General features: G+C 39.3%; 1 protein-coding gene across 1 annotated transcript in view; it reads left to right on the top strand.

Annotated features, from left to right (window-relative positions):
- Positions 1–21,366, top strand: part of LOC139935756 (teneurin-3-like) — an 84,263-nt gene that overhangs the window by 43,923 nt on the left and 18,974 nt on the right. The window contains 12 exon segments of the mRNA XM_071930321.1: positions 5,934–6,097; positions 8,805–8,940; positions 13,854–14,213; positions 14,976–15,132; positions 15,624–15,841; positions 16,897–17,010; positions 17,493–17,990; positions 18,483–18,593; positions 19,225–19,419; positions 20,100–20,300; positions 20,742–20,888; positions 21,334–21,365. Of these exon segments, the coding sequence (XP_071786422.1) occupies positions 5,934–6,097; positions 8,805–8,940; positions 13,854–14,213; positions 14,976–15,132; positions 15,624–15,841; positions 16,897–17,010; positions 17,493–17,990; positions 18,483–18,593; positions 19,225–19,419; positions 20,100–20,300; positions 20,742–20,888; positions 21,334–21,365 (2,333 nt within the window).

Here is a 21,366-nt window from a genome sequence, read left to right on the forward strand (position 1 = left end):
AATGTAAAATAACATTTCAGTCACTCAGGGTATTTTGCTGCAATTCATCAAGATCCAAACTGGAATAGTTTCACTGTATGTGCATTTGTTGTTTGCGTAGTTGATGGGCAAATGCCATGATGAGTGTAGTGCTCGACCTGTAATTAGTCGCTCGTCATAGACTCATTACTCTTCTGTCTCACCTTCTCATGCTAGACAAACATCAATCGCTATTTTTCCCCTTCCATTCAACCAACCTGGATTATGAGAATCATTGAAACAATCTCAAAGTATTTCATCCATGAGCATCCATGTCCCCCCCCCCCTTCCTGAACCGCAAATTCCTTGGTAAGACGCAGGTCTGCAATTTCTCACTTATCTATCCGTCTCGGTTCAGAAGAAAAAATGACTGGAGGTATTTTCATCATGGTGCCAGTCTTCTCGTTTTTAATCAAAGATGTGTTTTCCTTTTTAAAAAAACGATACCAACTTCAATTTCTTCTTGAGTTGTCGCAATGAAGCATCTTGACACTCTTGCCTCTGTTTACTCTGTATCTGTCAAGAAGGAAAGATGTCAAGGATGCAGAGGTCTCGGCTCATCTCTGATTTCTTGTTTAGGGAGAAATTTGTTATCACGGGTGGGAATCACCTTCCAGAACCACATCTAATCCCAGCAGTATCTCAGTTTTCACTCCAGTGTCATTAGTCACATTGCCCCAGGGCAACCACCCTAATCCCTCCAATCCATTTCCTCTTGCACCCAGGGCATGAAGGGATTGGCTGGAGTCGGCCTGGAACCTGCTGGCCTCTTTTTTCGGCATACCACTGACCGGTTGGGGATTAGCGGAACACATGGCAGTGATAGGGGAGGTGGATGTGAAGGGGGGGTTGGGGGTTGGGGGGTTGGAAATGAGATCATCCAAGGGGAGGATTTGTTGGTTTCCTTCTGGTGGAAGAACCGCACTACTGTCCAGACTTGAGATAATTGAATGTTTAGTAAATTATCCAACAGATATTGGACCGTTGCCATCTCATGGTTCTGGTTAAGCACCAGTGGCATAACTCTGTGTCGGTAATGGAAGGGGCAGGTGGGGTGGGTGATTTTTAAAGTTTTGAATCAAGACTTACATAAGGCAGTAGGGTTGAAACATTCATTTTTTTTTCCAATGCAGCAAGTTATAGGGAAGGTACATGTTTGGTAATTACTCGAAACAAATAATAACTTAAAAACTGACTTGGTAACGAGCAGTGGGGAGCTGTTGATAGTATAAAACAGTGTGAGAAACGACTCCCTCTGAAGTAATGTAGTTTTTGAGAAAGAGGTAATTTCTCACTAAAATAATAAAAGACTTCTAGCTAGAAGTCTATTATTCCTACCTGAAAACACACAAATTCGTCCAACAAGGGTGTTTTTTCTTTCATCATTTTCTCGCAACTTCAATGACTGATTGAGCCTAAATTGTAACAGGTTTGTTATTTAATACATATATTTTATGCAGGATACACCAAGTGAGAAGACTGGTCTTTGACAATTACCAAACGTGTACCTTCCCTTTAACACAACTTTGGTTTTAATTGTGAGAAATTAATGTTCTTAATGTGTGGCCGAACTTTTCGTGAATATTGAAGTATTACCTAGACCCTCTATAATCCTTGACATACCTTCATACCATGGAGGTGTGCTACTTCAATTTTCATACTGGAAGACTTTCCTGGGAAATTCCTGAATGAATTTGGTTGACCTTTACACATGAATTGCTAAACCCTGGTAAACTCTCAATAACAGTCATTTCCTGGAAAATAACTGCTACCCTTGCGTCTTCTTCTAGTGTCACAACAATGTCATGTGAGAAGCGTCCCTAGTTCTCCTTGTCCCTCATGCACGTAGATATTTCATCTGTTGCTGTGATTATTTGATAGGTTAGGTGAGATAGCATTACTGGCTGTGAATTTTTCCCAGAAAAACTGCACAAGGTGTGAAATGGACATAAGCAATAGTGGTTACAATTTCCTACGATTTACTTAGGATTTTGTCTGCTGGGAGTTGGCTTCGAGGTTTGACAAGAAAAGAACTTATGTGGTATTCAAAGAGGTGTTGGTGCATTGTTTTGTATGCGCTTAAAATGATCTCATACTTCCTTTCTCCATGCTCATACTATCCTTTGCACATGCAATAATCTGTCCCTATTTAGTCATGGTCTTCCTTTCCCATGTATTGCACAGCAAAATGCTACACTTAATGTATCAGTCTGCTACTCAAAAATCATCATTTGCTACTAAGTATTAGCATTTCATGTGCACGAAACATATTAGGTCTAAAATGTACTGCAAAAACTGCTGGATGAAATCGCTCAGTTACCAAATCCATCAAACTCCAGCAAGGCTGCAAAGTGATTTAAGATTTGTGGTGGATTTCCAAGACACTTTTATGAATCTAATTGGACAAATAAGATCACATTTGAGGTGTGTTGAATACCTGGTCAAGACACAGCTCATTACAGTCAGTGCTGGGGAGGGATTTGTCACACAACAGCTGTGATTTTCGGTTTTATGTGCGGTGCAGAATTGAAGCTATGATCGAACCAGTTAGTGTCAATGAATCAAATCACACCGACTGGCTCATTTAAGTTGGTAAACATGGCTGTCTTTCCTTGTCTCTTTTCCCATTCAGAATTGTCAATGAACAAAATTGATTAGGATATTTGAGATCAGAGGTCTCCAACATCAGTTGTTTCCAATGGCTTTTCCTGGCTGAAACAAACAACTTTGTAGTCAGGAATACTGACAAGCTTGCCAGCTTGGCCAGCTGGGTATTTTGTCTTCCACATATTTTTAATTTCATATTTTTCTTTTGACCCAAGCAAGTATACATCAGTTGAGGTTGGTCTTGAAAATAAAAATTGGAATAAAACTGACCGAGCATCGACACTGCGAACCCATCTCACCTGAATGGATCAGTCTATTCATCTGTTGACTGTCCTACTCTTTGCATTACCATGTAAATGTCGAAAAACTTGGACAACCTCCAAGTTTACAAGCTACAGTTTGCAGGGAATTAATTTTTAACAAAAAGAAGTAGATAGCTTAGAACTGATGGTTTTTGTCCTTGTATTTTTACAAAGGATTAATTAGACAACAGAGCATGATTAATCTATAGCACTTTGGTATGTCAACTTTAAAACCTGTTGATTTTGGCTGCAGCTGCATCTGGCTTGTTTATACGTTGTGTTTGTTTGACTCGCACAAAAGAGAAGTTCCTCATAATATTTGTTTATTTGGGATAAAGTAATGGCTGCCAGGCAGAATAAATGCTTTTATAACCGCCTCTCAATTTAAGAAATCCCTCTGATGTGTTTTTCCCCCACTGTTAACATTATTTGCTCAAAAGACTGATCCTGCAAACTTCAAAATGATTGATAAATTTTTCAATTTTTGGAAGTGCTAACTTTCAATCATAGTTATGTGAAGAACTTGAAATCTGATCATAGAGCAAGGGTCTGATGTACTACATGAATGTTTCAAAGTAATTTCCTTGCACAAGTAATTTATTCTTATATGCTGCCTTTCCTTTTCGAGGAGCTGTAACTTTTTATATTTCTACCTCCATGAATACACAAAGGCAGATCCTGCAAACTTAAAAAATGTTTGGTCCCTTGGAATTACATTTTTGGTAGCCTGTGCAAACTTCCAGTTGCAGCTTTATGTGAGAAGCTGGATGCCCTGCAAGAATGATTAAAAAATAAATTCCTTGGACAAGGTTATTTTCAAAGCTTTGCGGACCTGGGTTTCTGCTTTTATTAGATAACCCAAATTCAAGATTGTTTTTGGCTTCCAACCAAACCACCATGCAAATGTGCAGTTTCATTGAGTATTATTTAACTGCTCAAGTCTGAAGTAGAAATAAAATGTGCTGCAACTGTCACGAAACTTTCATAGTTTGATTCCTGTGCATGTATCACAATTTTAATTAAAATGTAGCAATGTTGGACAAGATTTTACAAGGGACCCTGGAATTGATGTCCTTTCACATGAGGTACATTTTTTTAAAATTTTACAGCCATGCTACAATTTAGCAAGGGACCCTTGCTAAATTGCTCTCGTGTGAAAGGGGCTTACGTGTGTATGGGATTTTGACAGGCATTATTAAGAGAAACCCTGCCTCATGCTTGTGCTTCTTGGATAGGAACCTTGTAAACTTTCTTTGGTTAAAGGCACTGGACACATTTGGTAATTGTCAAAGACCCAATTTTCTCAGTAGGTGTATCCCAACATAATATGCATAAAATAACAAATGTGTGAAAATTTGGACTCAATTGGTCCATGGAGGAAAAAATTGACTCCATGATTGGTCATCGAAGTTGCAAGAAAATAATGAAAGAAAAGAACACCCTTGTTGCACAACTTTGTGTTCTTTCAGATGCATAATATAAGGCTTCAGCTGAAGTCTTTTATTATTTGAGCGAGAAATTACCTCTTTCTCATAAAGATTGCTTCAGAGGGAGCCGTTTCTCACAATGTGTTATACTATCAACAGCTCTCCATCGCTCGTTACAAAGTAAGTTTCTATTCTAAAAATTATTTTAGTGTTCAGTGCCTCTAACATGAAGATCAAGGCTTATCACAAGCATGCAACTTCTGGTTAACCCAAAGGTCTTTGATCTACTTGAACAGCAGTGTACTACAAGGGGGCTGTCTAGACCTAGACACCCTAAAGTCAAGTTGTGAGTTATAGGCAGAGGGGATCCCCCATTGGTGGACTGTCTTACATCAGGCTTTTGATTGGTCCCATGGTATGGATAAAGAAGCTTGTGACTGGGTGGTTGACACCTCTATTGTTGCATTACCACATAATCACCCCTGGTAGTTTATTTGGGAGGTTTATTGGCTGTGGCTCTTAAATCACTGGAGTGTGACCAGTCTGTACTTCTTCTTATCCAGGTACTGGGCATTGGACAATAGCTTCACAAGTCTATGATCTTGAGGAGTAGATACCCCTTAGGTTGGTTGGGTGAACTTCTTTTGTTTGCCTTGGAGGATTTATTGCAAGTTTATTGGCCACCAATTAGTGGGTTCATGAAGTCATTGTCAGTGCCTTGCTCTGTAGTCAGTGGAAGAGGATTGTTCAGTTTTTGCTTGGCACAAAAGGAGCATAGGCCCACATGTAAACTGTGTGGTGTAAAGTTGGGATCAAACACAACTTGGCACTTCTTGACTCATCATTTGGAAGCTAAAGCGCCACTGGACTTGAGGGTTAAGTCGACTTTCCAAAACTTCTTGAACTCATTGATTCCATCAGTTGGTTTCACAAGAAGACCTTGTCGTTTTTCTCAGAGCTGACGGATTGTATGCCTGACGGATTGCATGCTGGAAATATTAAATCTGTTATTGGTTTGGAGTTTGTTTTTGATTGCCATCACATCGGTGACTTCGTCTGTGTGCAATGTCAAACTCAGAGTTCCTGTTCCATAGCATTGATTGACTTTTAAAGGTAATATTCTAAACACTCTGGCATCGGGTATTGTGATCAGACCTGTCTTAACCATTTAATCATTAGTTGATAAGTTAGGTTAGTAATTTTTGCGTTCCTGTGTTTTGGGTCATTAATTAAAGTCTATCTACACTCTCTGCAGCAGGTGACTCAGTCTTTTTAACACCTGTATGTTTTTTTATGGTGTGATCAATATTGACCTCCAAGTCCAGTTGTATTTGTAACTTTTGGTTCAGTTTAATTAAGAGAACATGCTAGGGGCCCTACTAACCCTTAAAACCTAAGACAGAAATCAGCACAATAACCTGGGAAGTCTCTATTTTGTTAACAGTTTCCGCCTTTGCTTGTATACTTTATTGATCGTCCATCCAAACATTTTGAAAAAAAGAAAAGAAAAAATTTAGGTAAAAAGCTGTTGTTCAATTCTTTCAACCTCTTTTTCTCTTCCTCCACCATTCTCCCACAGACACTGCCAGCTATCACTCCCTGACCAGCCAAGGAGATACTGATGAGCTGAAAGTCCCCTATGTCAGACCTACTAGCTTTGGATCAGATAGAGAGGCAGATACTGAGAGTGCGGCTGAAACCTGCGCTGATCGACTCATCAGGGAGGCTGACGATATTCTTCAGGTTTGTTGGATTTATGAAAGTTTTTGATCTTTTATTTTTAAAATATTTTACTAAAAAAAAAAAAAAAATTGGGGCCTCAACTCAAGCCAGGTTCATACATCTTGCGAATGCGATACGAATGTTGACGTCACAAAATCGCAATGTATAATTTGCGCCAGTTGACTTGTCCTCAACTCCTGAGAAACATTCGCTGTGAAAACAGCCATGTGTCGTCAAAATTTGTATTGCGTTCGTTTGCATTCGCAGGAGGTATGAACCGGGCTTTCAAACGAGGCAATTTTTTTTTACCAGGTATCTTGGAACAAAGAAGGTTATACTTGTAGTGTCACTAAAAGACTAACTCGTTTCCATAAAAAACTACTTAAAAGCTTTAGTAGCAACAACCACTTCATGAGATGGAATGAAGAGGATAAGCCAAGTACATGGCCTATATTTTACAAGAAAGTTATGGGTGAATAAATTCAGTAACAAGGGTGGAATATGTGATTATAGAGCATCTATTCCTGGTAGTGGGACAGGAAATAAAGGTCCATATTAAGTCCTTGATCAATAAGGCATCTTGGAGTCAAACAACTTTAGATGAAAGAAATATCACCCTTCACCACTGACCTTTATTCTTATTGTTCTAAATTTTGAGTTTACAAAATTGACCCTGTAAATCTGCAGTAAATAACCCATACCATATAAACGCAATCACACACAGAATCCTGTAAAAACTGGCCTGTTTTTCTGTGCAGTACAATCAAAGTTGTAAATCTAATTCTGAACTTACAATCGTCATATGAATAAGAAATGCTTAATGGATTTAAATTGGAGTTTTGGATTGAGTTCATGAGGTCAAACTGTCCTTCATTACCCCTTGGCCTTAGGCTGTATACGAAGAAGCAACTGCAGCAGTGTAAAACCATAAGCCCACAAAACAGCCACTTCCTGCCCCCAAACCCCAAACTGAGCTTAGCTACTCATCAAACAGATGACAGTATAATCATTTAAGTATTGAGCAACACCTAATTAAGGATTTAGTATTTCTCTACATAAATAGTGCTTTTGAAGACATCCCATCACATTGATATCAAGGCTGATCTAAGGTCGCCTTCACTTTTATAATGCCATTTCAATCACTTCAATATTCCCGAGAAGTGTCTGATCTTGACGCAGGGTGTCACATCTGGCCGTAGATCCTAACTAAGAAATATCTTTTCCAGGATGAACAGCTTTTTTTTTGGGGGGGGGGGGGAGGTTGATTCTCATAAGAGGAACTTCAAGATGGGGTGAGAGGGGGTCGGCTCACTGACTCAAAGGGTCGTTGACCCTGGAGTGATTTTGCGCTGATTTTGATGTGGTGGGGATCCAGCAGAGCATATATTGAGTGTGGGGGGGGGGTGACCAACATACTGAATGACAGCAGTCAATTAGTGTCTCCCTGGTAAATTAAACATCCTGTGATTCCTCTGTCAGGCCACCTAAATGTAAATATGTGTTTATCAAGATGAGGTTTTGGGGTTTATCATATCTTTATGTCCAGGTTTTTATACAGTTTAGGGATATTTCCTGTCGGGCATAATCGCCTAAAGTTTGTCAGATTTTAAACTTTGCATGGTGGAATTATAACTAAGAGAGGTTTGAGGTAACACCATGTGAACATCTCTTTGGATAGTGGTGGTTCTGAAAAGAACTGGTGGTTGACATCTCCAATTGCTTAAAGTTTATTCTGAAGTAAATTTTTTAAATTTTTTTATATCCTCTAAATTTGTTAAAACTGTGAGATTTGATGTGATAGGCTCAGATGCATTCCTGGAACATTGAACGGGTGCAATTTCAATTGCAGAAGGATCTTCTCCAACATTTTATTTGTGAAGTTTGGGGTATCAATCATTGATGCTTTATTAACACTCAACAATGACACATTTCAAAAAGAAAGTTATCCTCCTATAAAAAAAAAACCAATAACAAAAACAACAACATTAGGCCTGTGCAAAAAAGTGTATATTATGGATTTTGTCAACATTTATCTTGTATTCAGTCCGTAATAATCTACCCATAACAAATCTAAATCAGAGGTAGAGACAAAAGCCTGAGGGGATTCCCCAAAAGTGAACCCAATCACTATACCAGAAAAGGAATCCCCTAGGCAAAGGGTAACTTTTTGGGCCTCAAAACTTGCTTCTGCGGCTGCCACTGAACTTTTGAACCCTAACCATTCCCCTGCACTAAAACAAACTTTCTTATTAACTATAGGTGAGAAAAAAAGACTCAAAGTCTAGCTCCTTGATTGTAGAGCAAAATTTCAAGATAGGACCAGCCCTTGCTTCTGTCTTGAAATCTTCTTAGAAAATGTTGATTCGATTATCACAGGAAGCCATTCATTTTCTGTACGCGTTAATTTCTGTGAGTTTCCTAATTGTAAGGACCACGTGCAGACACCAAAATGCGAAGAAGGAAACATTATTTCAAGGGAGGTGAGCCGTTCCCATCCCTCACAAGTCTTTCCTCACGCCGAAACAGCAGACTTCTGAAACGGAAAAGCTGTATCATACCCTCCTCCGAAAAACCAATTCCCTCCGGGGAAATCTCCCAAACCAAAGTGACGAATCATACAAGTGCATGATCTACATATCTACAGAAAGAGAAAAGGCTTCGCGGCCTTGTTCCACTTTCTCACTTTCTCACTCTCTCTGTTTTTTGATCTGGGGTTTTGTTGGTTCAGTCGGGTGATGGGTGCTCCGCTGGAACGGAGAGCAACGGGTCAAGTTTAACGCTGACTGAGACAGAACTCGAGCAGGACAGCCCCAGGCACACTCCAGCCAGGAAGAGAGGGGTCAGGGGAAAACACAAGGCCAAAGGTAAGTTTTTATTCTTATTCGCTAACCGACTTTATCTATTTGGCTTATTATAGTGAAGCAAGTTTTTGTGTACTTTACAAATTGTTCCTTCACTTTTAATCACTTGTGTTGAGAATCAAGTTTTGGCATTCAAGTTTTTGTTGTCTTACTGTTAAAATTACAATTTCAATTATTGATATTGGATATTAAATTGCAATATGTTTTGGTAAGGAACAAAATTTTGACTTGGCCCAACATGGCTATGGGTTTTCAATAGGCATGAACTTACCTCTTCTTCTTCCATTGTTGCTGGAAAAAAATGCTGTCAAAGTTTTGTTTTTGAATTATAATGTCAAGTCTCCTGCACATGGTCGGTTAGAGCTGTGATTCTTATGACTCCATAATGATGGCAAAGGGGCCCCAATTCAAACAACTTCATGGGTGGCAAGGTTTGTTCTTTTTCTTGAGGCAGTACTTGCTTGACCTCGCAACATCTAGGTCAGTGGGTTCAAGTCCCATAGGTGGTGATTTACATGTATGCAGGCCTGTTAGGACTGTTGGTTGTTTAGATGGATGCACTGTCTGTGCTGTTATAATCCCTTACATGCAGGCACACCATGATATGTTTTTAGGAGGTTTGCTTTATTAACACAAACAGAAGGCAAGGACTTTTGTACAACTTTTCCCCACTTTTTCAAAAAGGGTATTTTTTTTATATTCAAGACATTTTGGGACTTCTGAAAGGTGCACCAAGAGATCATTAAGCACCCTTGTTTGTTGCTTAGCACAGAAATTTGTTGCATAACAAAATTAGACAACCAGTCAAATTGCTATATCGATCGCTCATTGCCATTCAAGGTCCTTATTTTTGCAAATCCATATTTGTCTGCGGCAAATCAGGAAAACAAATTATCAAATTCCTTTAGATAATTGTTTTCATACTGACAACATTCAAGTTTGCAAGCCAAATAATTCTTGGAGATACACAACCAGTAAAATAAAATTTGGGCTTCAAAATTTGTGACTGACCAATTGCCTTTAGTAAGAAATTTATTTTGTTAAACACCTTTTTATTGGTATCCTTTAGAAGTTTGGCCAAGCTCATCAGAGGTCTTCAAATTTCATGCCTGAATTTGTCTTGTAAAATTACCAAGAACCCATTATACAGTAGATTTAGGTTGAGCTTCATTGGTTAGAAGACATTTATTTCAAATACAAGCGAAAGCATTCTACATTGATACTTCCCCCAAGAAATTATTTGTCATCTGTTCAGGCCTTTGAATAAAATGTTTCGAATATGTAAAAGAAATCAACGTTTGTCAAGGTTCAGTTTCAAAATTAAAAATTCCTTTCACTAAACCATCTACAATATGTCACATTTGGCCAAGTAAGATAATATTTCAGTTGATCATCCAGGTTTCTTTCCAAAAGAGGAGGATGAGGACCCTTTTGTTATAATTGGTTTTTAAACTATTAGCGGAGAAAAAAGCTAGATATTTGCTGGCTTTGTAGTACTTAGAAATGATGGGTAAAAAAAGTCTTAGAAATGATGGGTAAAGTAAATAAATTACTGAAAGAATATTTCCAAGATGAATTGAAACTACATTACAAACTAAGTATTTTGCGTAAAGAAAAAAAACTGAGATGAGGCTTCAAAAAGGGATGATCAACTTTTTTGTTTTTCTTTCCATAAGTGCATATTTTAATTTTGAAAAGTCAAATGAGATTAAGAGCCAGTGTTGCCAACTCAACCAGTCTCATACATAGTACAACCGCCTTATCTTTCAAGTATACCCTTGACTGTGTGATGACGCTCTGATAAAAATTCATGATTTATTTCTGGAATCCATCCCTGGATGTCATAACAAATGCATCTATCAATCTGAAATCTCTGGCTGCCGATATAAAAGCATTTTGGTTTATTTATGTAAGGAGTCTGCTCCTCCACTCTGGAAATATAACCGGGTAGAAACATTCTGTAAACAGTCCGAGCGGGGTTTCGGGATTTTTTAGAGGGCAGGAGAGTGAAATGCTCTGAAGTGATGACAAGGAGAAAAATTATGGGGTTGTGTTATGGAAGGAACATATCACTTAAATAAGATTTGACACTGAGTTTAAAGCACTGTTACAGAACTTGTGAGAAAAAAACTTGTCTAAAAGAAAAGATCACAGATTTACAATCAACTTACACGGTTTAATGATGATGGTACATAGTAGAAAACATCCCTTGAAATATCTCTGTCTGAAATGTCATATTTGATGGGAAATAAATAAAACAAAAGTTCCCGTTTGGAGTTTTTCTCTCAGTGAGCGCTCTATTCATTTTTTTTTCATTCGATGTCATGCAAAAACGTGTACATGTAATCGATTGTCATGATTTTCTCTTGACCGGAATGGCCGATAGATCTTAAACTCATACAGGTTTGTCACTCTATGTATATGGTTGATTACATAGAGTGCTTACACAGCCAGCAACTGTTTTGTTTGCAAAAACAAACAATTTTGTAATGTTCCTAAAGAAGAAAAAACCCTATCTGTATAGGTTTGTACATTGACACCATAACTATCCCAAACCCATCAGAACCCAGCTGCATATTTTGTTTGGATCCGTTGGACTGTGGGATTGTGCTTGTAAACTGGTTATTCTTTGCATGAAATATTTGTACTTCGGATAAGGTTTACCATTGCATGGTATATTTGTACTTCGGATAAGGTTTACTACCATAGAGTGTTGTTGAGGTGCCATATTGGTGTTGGATCAGGATGTTGTGTTTGTGTTTTGACTAAAAGGGAATTGGGGGAAAAGGATAGTTCTTTACTTAAAAAGATGTGGCAATTCATCTGGGTGTTAGGCATACAAATTACCATGTTTAATTTGTGTTTTTTGAAGAGATCAATGTCGATTAACGAAACTGTTCTTTTCTGTATAAATGTTTCCCAGAAGAACCAAAAACTTGTGGAATAACACATTCTGTGTGAATGATCATAGTCAGTATTGATCATAGATCAGTAGATTACAGTTTAGTGTGTATTTTTGTGAACATTTACATACACCACGTTTACAGTTTTACACCTATCTGTATTTATTTTTCAATTATATCCCATACCTCCCTTTGGGCAGAATTCCACAGCCCATCTGTTGGTTATTCATGAAGCACACTACACTCTCAACCAATCACACACCAGTGCACTTCCTTCCAGGAAACAGACTGTTGCACTACCACTAGCCAATGGGGGGATTAACTCATTAGAACATCTGCACATCTGAAATCAGTACCACAGATTCAAAATTCCACAGAGTTAATCCCCATGACAAAATCAAGAAACTATTTTTCCTCCTAAACAGGTAGTTTGTTGAGTTAAGGCTTAAGTGAAAGTCAACATAGGGATTAGCAAAGAGATAAACATATTATCAGAGTTAGTCAGTGGTCAGTATATATAGTCTACCTGCACGTTTTTCATTAGACCGCTGTTGCATGTTTAGTTGTGCAAGTCAACAGCCCTCTGGCGTGGAGCCGAAAACAAACACAGGAAACGGTTACTTGTGATTGTGTTTTCTGTGTAATCACAGTCAACACTATCTATTGTTATTATTCGGTGGTGAAATGTGCTGTAACACATCATCAATAGATTTGGGCAGGCCCTTTAGGTGTATCGCTAATTTAAGATGACTTCAGATGTTGTCATCAGATGTGGAATTTCGCAGAAGCCATTACATTGGTCTGAACCTTTTCAAAATGACACACTATTCAATTATCCAATGGAAACACCCACATTGTTTTACTACAAAGTGGTCATACCCTCTCAAAGACAATATTTCAGGGCTATCATATAGCTGTAAAGCCGAAAATACTGCTCAGAAAATTTCTCTGCTAAGCAAAAGTTGAATGGGGCACCAGTTGCAACAAATGTAAATTTGGTTGGTACATGTATCCAGTTTCTTCTAAGCAAGATGTGTCTGTTCTTATCACATTATTTTTTTGTGCTTGCAAGTTTTATGAAATTTGGCCCTGCTCACAGCAACTGGCCTTGCTTCTCCCCTTCACAATGTTGATACTGGAGAGATAAACAGGTATTCATAATGACAAGATCTTCAGGAAGCATGCACCTTGAACAATTACGGATGCGATACATGTTCTAATCCACCAATGAATTAGTGTTTCCCACAACCAGGTTCCAAACTCACAGAGCTGAAAATACTGCTTGACAATTTTTCGCTAAGCAGAAATGAGCAGATTACCAGTCACAAGTTGTACATGTGACATAGCAGTTTGGCGGGTAACCTTATTCATGTAAGCGTGATCTTGTTGTGCTGAGCTACTTTCTATGCTTAAGCAGCTATATAAAATTGGGCCCAGGCCAAACTCAGTCCTTCATTTTGTGATGATCAGACAGATGATCAAGAGTAGCTTAATCAACAGCATTCTTTCATTAACGGAGCCAGTATTACTAATGTGGGTTTTGTGGAAGGAAAGGAGGTGATGGGGGTGATTGGGGAGGGGGTGGGGGGGGGGGGGGGGCGCTGAGGGTGGGTGTGGTTATGGCAGACTCTGTTTCCTCCTGATAATACAAAATCGCTTGAGTATAATCAATCAACCTTAAACAGGCTCTAGACTTATGCATTGCTTTGAGATCCAGTGTTGTGAATAGAGTGCTCCTTTGTGCCCTGCATCCATTGCTACATGTAACCACGGCCCATTTTCACTGAGCTGCAGGAAATATTGCTTTACAGTTTTCTGCTAAGTGAAAACAAGTGGGATACCAGTCATAAATGGTGCGTTTGATATGATACATGTATATTGGCTATTAACCTGATTCTGGTAAGCACAATTCAACTTGTTTATCAGTTGTTGTGTTTTTTATTTTGCTTAGCAAATAGAAAGAAAGAACTCCCAAATTTAATTTGTGTTTAAATTCTTCTCTCTCCGCCACAGCTCACAAGACATCAAAGCAGCCCAAACAACCAGCACCAAGTGAGCAATCCATTCCCATGCAACAAGTCCCGCCCAAACCCCACCAAACAACCTCCGAGCCCACACTGAACATTACAGCCCAGTACCCAGCGGCCGTCTCCGCCCATTCTTCCACCCTACACCCAGCGGTCAATGCCCATTACACCTTGACGCCCCACCACGGCAACGGGATGGGGATTCCGCCGTATTACCACACGCTGGAGCGCAGCGAAGGGGAGGCAGAGACCACGTTTCACGGGACGAACTCTATGCCTGCTACCAATGTCATCACTAACCCTATGCTGAGTACACCAATGATAAGTGCAACCATGCCGATGAGAGGTGGGTCAAAAGTTTCTTCTTCCGGTTTCTGCACCAACTTAACAAAAATGAAGACTGAAGCACATTTTTGAAAAATCAATGAGGCTTGTACATGTAGCTCAAAACCTTTAATGGACTGGTATAAGAAATATCTTTTACAAACAAACTGTGCACAATGAGATTATCGGGCCTGAAATTTTTGAAAAGGGCACTTTCATTGGAAAACCTTTAAGTCTAGGAGAAACTTTTGAAGGGGCACCAAGGCCAAGACCATGAGCAACGGAGGCCGTGGCCTACATGTGATTCAAGGCCTGGATTCTAGATTGCACACCAGCTCTGTTTGTCATGTTTTACCGTCGCTGGCAGGAATGGGTTGTGTGTAAAATAAATCCAGAAAACCACAAACGCTTTTGTTTGAACAAATACTAAAAGAAGCTTGTTATCAGTTGTATCATAGTACTCAAAGCACAATGTATACAAAACACACTAAAAGTGAACATTTTAAACATTAATTGTTCATTTATTTATGATATCGTACACAGTGTGGTATTGATATTAAATTTAAAACAACAAGACAGCCAGACTTGTCCAGTTGTACATAAGTTTTCTGGCCCAATACTAAAATCACTGGCTGGCCTCCGGCCTGCAGTCCTGTGATAATCTCAAATCCTCCTCCTAGAACTCAAATTGAAGAGTAATCAAATGGAAGAGTAATCACGCAAGCACTTCTCTGACTAGGGCAAACTTTTAAAAGTGTACTTTTTTTCCTTTCCCTTCTGCCAGCAATACCAGCGATCCCAACAAGTCCGAATACCAACAACTGTGAGCAAGGATCGAGAATGAACAACTTTCAGCCGTCAACTCATAGACGAGAGGAGACGATTATGTCTCCTCATCCATACAGTACTATCAACTCCTCAAGGCAAAATACAGCCACAAGGTGTGTATAAGAGTGCCAAAAGTACAAAATTAATGTCTTTTTTCTTCCTCCCTTCATTCATTGGTCTCCCTAAGTAACTGTATTTCACCGGCCAATGAACAACCTCATTTAGACCTCCAGGCACCAGTGCCCGACTTTAATGACATGCTATGTAAAAATCATGTCTAATTTTGGCTTTCGGTTTTGGATTCCTTTGATTGTTTTAATCCTGGTCTCATATTGTGGATATCGCCAAAAATCTGGAGCAAATAATGTCCCATTATTCCTAGGAATACTCCCAAACTCAAATTTTGGAGCATAGAAACTGATATCTTTTTACATAATCACATTTTTTTTGAAGTGAAATGTTTCGTGAAATGTTTCTCAAAAAGAGTTACACTATCCTAAGCTGCTGTAGGCCTCTTACCAAAAGTATTTATTGCCATTAATTTTAATAGTGGTTACCAAACATATACCTCCCCTTTAATTCTAATTTTGTTCTCCTACACCAGGGGTTTCTATGAGTTTCCCCACACCGCAACCCTACCGCCGGTCCCGAGGTTTACCGCAGTCTACAACGACAAGATACCCAACGGTGCGCCCCCGCTCAAATACAGACGAGTCACTCATGCCAAGAACAGCGTCAAGGATCGCTTCTCATGGAAGTGCTTTGCGCTTGTCTTAGCAGTTATTGCCTCTGCGCTGTTAGCGACAGTTATTTATTTAGCAGGTCAGTAAGCATATTTTTTTGGTTTTTTTTGTGTTTTTTTTGTGATAAGCCTAATTTCATAAAACCTGTAAGCACAAAACCTGACCAGGACAGAATAGTAATAGACAGAATACCAAGGAAAACATGCCTTGGTGCCCTTGCCCTTACAAAAAGGAAGGATCAGGCTTGACAAAACTGTTCAGGCATTCAGCAGGCCTTGTATTTATCTTTTAGAGGGCAAAGCCACTGTCATTTTGCAAGGGCACTTCCATTGGATAATTTTTAAATCTATGAGAAACTTTTGAAGGGGCACCAAGACAAGAGCAATGGAAGCTGTGTACTCATTGGCCCATCATAAGGTTTCATGTTTGCTCAAAGAAGAGAAACATTCCCATTTAAACTTCTACATGATTTTCTATTTAAAAGTTAGAAGCTATTGCAAGTTGACTTTCATGATAACAAAGTGTTTTTTGTATGCCATGTAGCTTGTTTGCCTCCAAGTTGCCTATTCAAATTGCCTTGTATCTCAATGACTAATAGTTAGTAGAAAATACAACCCATTGTGCACAGGAAGTGTGACTTGCCTCAATGTCAAAGAGATGCTGTAAGAAGAAAAGGATGCCAAACAAATTTCAGCTAATAAGGAAAATGTAACAACAGGTTTGCAATTGCAAACTGCTCACCATTCAAAGTGACCTGTGGTATAAATAAATGCAAAAGGTGGTATCGGCATCACATTTTTACCTGAGCAGGGTATTTTTCGAAGCTCTGAAATATCTCATGGCTTAGGAAAAAAAAAGCAGGAAACTGGTCTCAAACGGCGGCCCATAGCTTGGTTGATGAACTTTTTTTTATATGCAAACAAATGTTTTGTGAAGCTAATTTTATTTGATTAGGCAATTCCATTCATGTGTAATTTACTTTATTTTAACCTTGATCATAATGTTAAGTGCAACATCTTAGCTGTAAAATCCTTTCTGCTCAAAAGATAAATCGTTAATTGGAGAAATAATTCGAAGAAATGTTTAAACGTTTTTTTTTCAAACATGTGTGTGTTTTCTTTGATTCTTCCTCAGTAGTAAGCATCTCATTGAACCAGTGCCAAGTAGAGACAGTAGAAAGTATTCTAGATGACTGCAGGTCAACAGCAGTGTCAACCAGTACCCACAGAGTCATTGAAACAACTACACGTAAGCACAATCACTATTCAGAGAAATACTTGCCCTCAAGGGTCCACTATCATCAAGTTATAAAGCACTGATATTGGCTCATTAGGCCAAGAAATGGTTTACTCGACCAATGTGTCTTTTCCACATACTGCGTTTCTTTGGAACTTCCCCTTGCCTGGTGCATGTTTCCCTCCATCCTACAATCTAGACTGTTTTGATAGGAATATCAATTCCTAACTTCAGCTCCTCTCAGTTACTTTGCACATTTTAATAATTTTTCTTCTTGTAGCCCCTTACCAAGAGTGGTCTTTAGCCTTGTTTTGGGCAAACTTGCATTTAAAAAAATGGTGCACTGTCATGAGTGATACCCTACCCTGTAAATGTTTAGTCTGTAGCAAGTGAGTATCCAACTGCTTGGCAACTTAGACTCTAGAGGCCAAAGTTATCATTAAAAAGATAAGCAAATTTTAATAACTTGATTATTGTGTGATACCCCCATCCAGGCCCTACCACTGCAGTCCAGACTCCCCCCTTACCCACTCAACCATCCGGCGTTGCCCTCAACACGCCTACTAGAGTCCTCATCCCAGCGGGCGACTTCTGGGTGGCTGCTCTCCCGGTCAACACCCAGCAGTACGTGCAATTGAACTTGACCATACCGCTCCGGTCAAACTTTGCCATTTTCGGGCAGCGCCGTGCGGCGCCGACTCACACGGAGTATGACTTTGTGCGGGTTCATGCCGGGAGCAGGTGGCACGACACGGTCCGCGGCAAGAGAGATCTCAGCCCTGAGAGAGACGGGAAGAGAAGCTGGACGAAGCTGGAAGACGCTGTCAGGAAACAAGAGGAAGATATCAGGGTCGAGAGGACGAAGAGATCAAATGTCTTACCGGATACGACGCTGTCTTTCATTGAGGAGATGGTACCAGGATTGTGGTTTATCGGAGTGTACAATGATGGAGAAGCACAGGAGGAGGTTGTGTTGGAAATATCTGACAGAGGTAAAGAAAACAACATACATGAATTGACCTTTCTCTGTGCTAGTAGTGTGTTGTGGCCAAGTGGTTTAGTACACCCAATTTAAGTTGTGGTGGCTGAGTCTCCACAGAGTGGGTTCGAATCTCGGTCCCAGCACTTGTGTCCTATGAGCTTGTGTCCTACTTTACTATTATTTTTGTTTTTAAATTTTTTATGGACTCCGAGTCAAAAACAATGTTGGCTCTTATGGCAATATTATCAGCGATGGTAAAGAAAAAAAGAAGAAGACAAGCATGGTCAAAATATCTGTGAAAAAAATAATTACATTTAGAAACTTTGATTATTCAGAGTGGCCCCTAAAAGCTATATTTTAAGTTTTATTTACAACCAATAACCCTCTTGATTGCAACTTTTCTGTGTTTTATGAATAATCCATCAGTGGTTTATAGTCTATCAATCCATTCCAAACAATCATCACATCTTATATTTGTTTATCCATCCTCTCTCTTTGACAGATACATGGGATGATGGGCAGCGTTGTCCTCGGGGTTGCAGCAACCATGGAGAGTGTGTTCTCGGCCAGTGTGTCTGCCAGCCGGCATACGTTGGAGAAGACTGCTCACAAGGTACTCCTGAATAGACCTTTATGATTAGGGTGCAGCCATCTTGAATTTCCCCCATTGATACCAATGTAACCAAACCGAGGCTGGAAGAACAAAATAGTCTGGTTCCTATTTGCAAAATCATTATTAGAGTTCATTATTGTTATTCGATACAAGGAACATGACCAAGATGGAGGCAGCCCACTTTGTTGGCCTAAAATGTTCCTCCTTAGCAGTGTGATACATACATGAAAACTTTTTCTTGACTAGCCAGCAGGACCAGCCAGCCTGTCACTTACTTAGTCCACTTGTTTATTAACACTAATCCAGTGTTTTATCTTAAATCAAATGCTTTTCAACACTGAACTATCCAGCCAGACCACTGGAAGAGAATTTTATCAATCTATAAAAACTGATGTGCTCAGCCTATACAGTGATAGAGTTTATCAAAAGCAAGCAAAACATTTTAAATGAAATAAAAGATGAAACTGTAAGAATAGACAAAAGAAAATTCCTGTCGTATCCCCCCACCTGATGTTAATATTTGTGATACCTTGTTTCATTCGTAATCGTGTGTAGGAACTTCTTAGAGGTTTCGTCTTTTTCGTCATCAGCCAAACCGGTGTTTAAATTTGTTATCTTCTCCATTTCCTAGGAATTTGCCCGGTAGTTTGCAGTGGGCATGGACAGTACGTGCGTGGTGTCTGTGAATGCTTTAACAACTGGAAGGGGCCAGAGTGTAGCGTACGTAGTGACCAGTGTTTTGTGCCAGACTGCAGCAGTCATGGACAGTGTGTCTTGGGCGAGTGCGTCTGCTCAAGGGGATATGTCGGACAAGCTTGTGAAGAGGGTAAGGTTACTCTTATTTACTGTCATTCTTTTGGGTACACCATGTATTCATCTTATCTGGGAAGGAGTGGTTGCTTTGAAAACCAGGCATGCAGCATTTCAGCTGGTTTCCTCATTATTTTTGGCTGTGCCATTGAAATGGAAAAACAAAGTACAAAGTCTTGCTGTGACTGGAACTTTCCTCATTTTTTAACAATCTGCAGTTGCATCCCTGGAAACGAGCGGGATAATTTTTTTTCCCTCTCAATGTTCCCAACATTTTGTCTTGTGATCTTGTCTTCAATAGGAGACTGACTCTTGCTTCTGACCTATAAAATCAATATTTACAAAATATTTACTTTCCTGATTGTTGAACATTTTTTCAGTTTTAACTGGTTTGTTTAAATTTGTAAAGAGGGCAAACTGCTTCTGTGAGAACATGAGGGCTTAATCTTCTTTTGAAGAATGTGCCAACAACATTCCCTTCAAGTTTTGTCACAAGGGTAGACACAAATTTTACTTAAATTCTATTTGTTCAGTTATAGTGACTGCTGCTGTTTGAGATTACATGTTTTTTTTTATGGAGTTTGCCTCCATGTCTCTGTTTTCATTTCTTGTACTTAACCCTTTCCCTCCCTTAGAAACCTTTCCATGTCTGATAAACATAATCTAACATCTCACGATCTTGCCACTCATTTACAGAAGCCCATGAGTGCAGCAACAACACGGACTGCGGGGTCCATGGACACTGTGATGTGGGCATGTGCCGTTGCGAGAAAGGCTGGACAGGAGAGCGCTGCTCGCAGGAAGCCAGTTGTCTCTTACCGTGCTCCCCCCGAGGGCGTTGTGTTGACAACGCATGTGTGTGTGAGCTTGGCTGGAATGGCAGACTTTGTGGACTCGGTAAGGACATTTTTTGGGCAGTTGTTTAGAGAAATTACCTCAAAACAGCATGTTGATATTAAGAGATATTTTTGTGGAAGATAAACAAAATTATAATAGATGTCGAGGGCTCAGATTTTTGTCAAAATGTATTATTTGGTGTTTGATATGTGGCATGGTGTACCCCCTCCCCTATTTTGTCCTTCATTGTGTTCTTGGAATCTCAAGAATTCTTTAGAGGACTTTAGAGTGTACTTCTTAAAGGGCGAAACCATTTGCCATAAATAGGGCATGGTATAAAATATTTTGTAAGATTGTTTCACTGTTGATGTTTATACTGGAAATAATGTCCGCCATTAAACTTAGTTTTAAGAGACATCACAAATTTAAAATGAATGTTCGAAATATTTATTCCAACTTTGCAAAATTCCTGTTTGAATAATTTGTCTTTTTGTTCCACAGAGGGTTGTCCAGATGGCTGCAATGGACATGGTGAGTGTCAGTATGTAGACACCATGTGGCAATGTGTCTGTACAGGACCACACAGAGGCAAGGCTTGTGAGATCACAATGGAGACAGCATGCTCCGATGGACAAGACAATGACGGAGGTAAAATATCACAGCTGAGATAACAAGTTACTTTTTGATGATTTGGGTTTGAGCATATTGATAGCAATGCCCTACGAACTTCACTCCTCTTGTCTTGTTGTCTGTATTTTCTGTTTTACTCATTAAAAAGATGAAATTCTTTATAAAAGGAACTGTCCAAAGTTGTCAGTATTTAAAGGATGTACTTTTTTAGATTGTTGTTTTTTTAGATCAAAGAAATGAACATTTTGTCCATTATGCAGTGGTGCTATTATTCATAAAAACTCTTTCAAAAGAAAAGAGATACCACAATAACACATAATGCCTTTTGGTTTTAATTAAAAAAAAGATTTTCCTCGATCATGTTGGCCCCCTCTTTGTTTTTTGTCCTGGGTAAACAACTTTCAAATGTTGAAATCAGCCCTTTATAACACCATCTGATTTTCTTCCTTGCAATCCCAACCAGATACCCTGAGAGACTGTTTTGACCCTGACTGTT

Source organism: Asterias amurensis, chromosome 4 (assembly GCF_032118995.1).
Source record: "Asterias amurensis chromosome 4, ASM3211899v1".
NCBI classification, from domain to species: domain Eukaryota; kingdom Metazoa; phylum Echinodermata; class Asteroidea; order Forcipulatida; family Asteriidae; genus Asterias; species Asterias amurensis.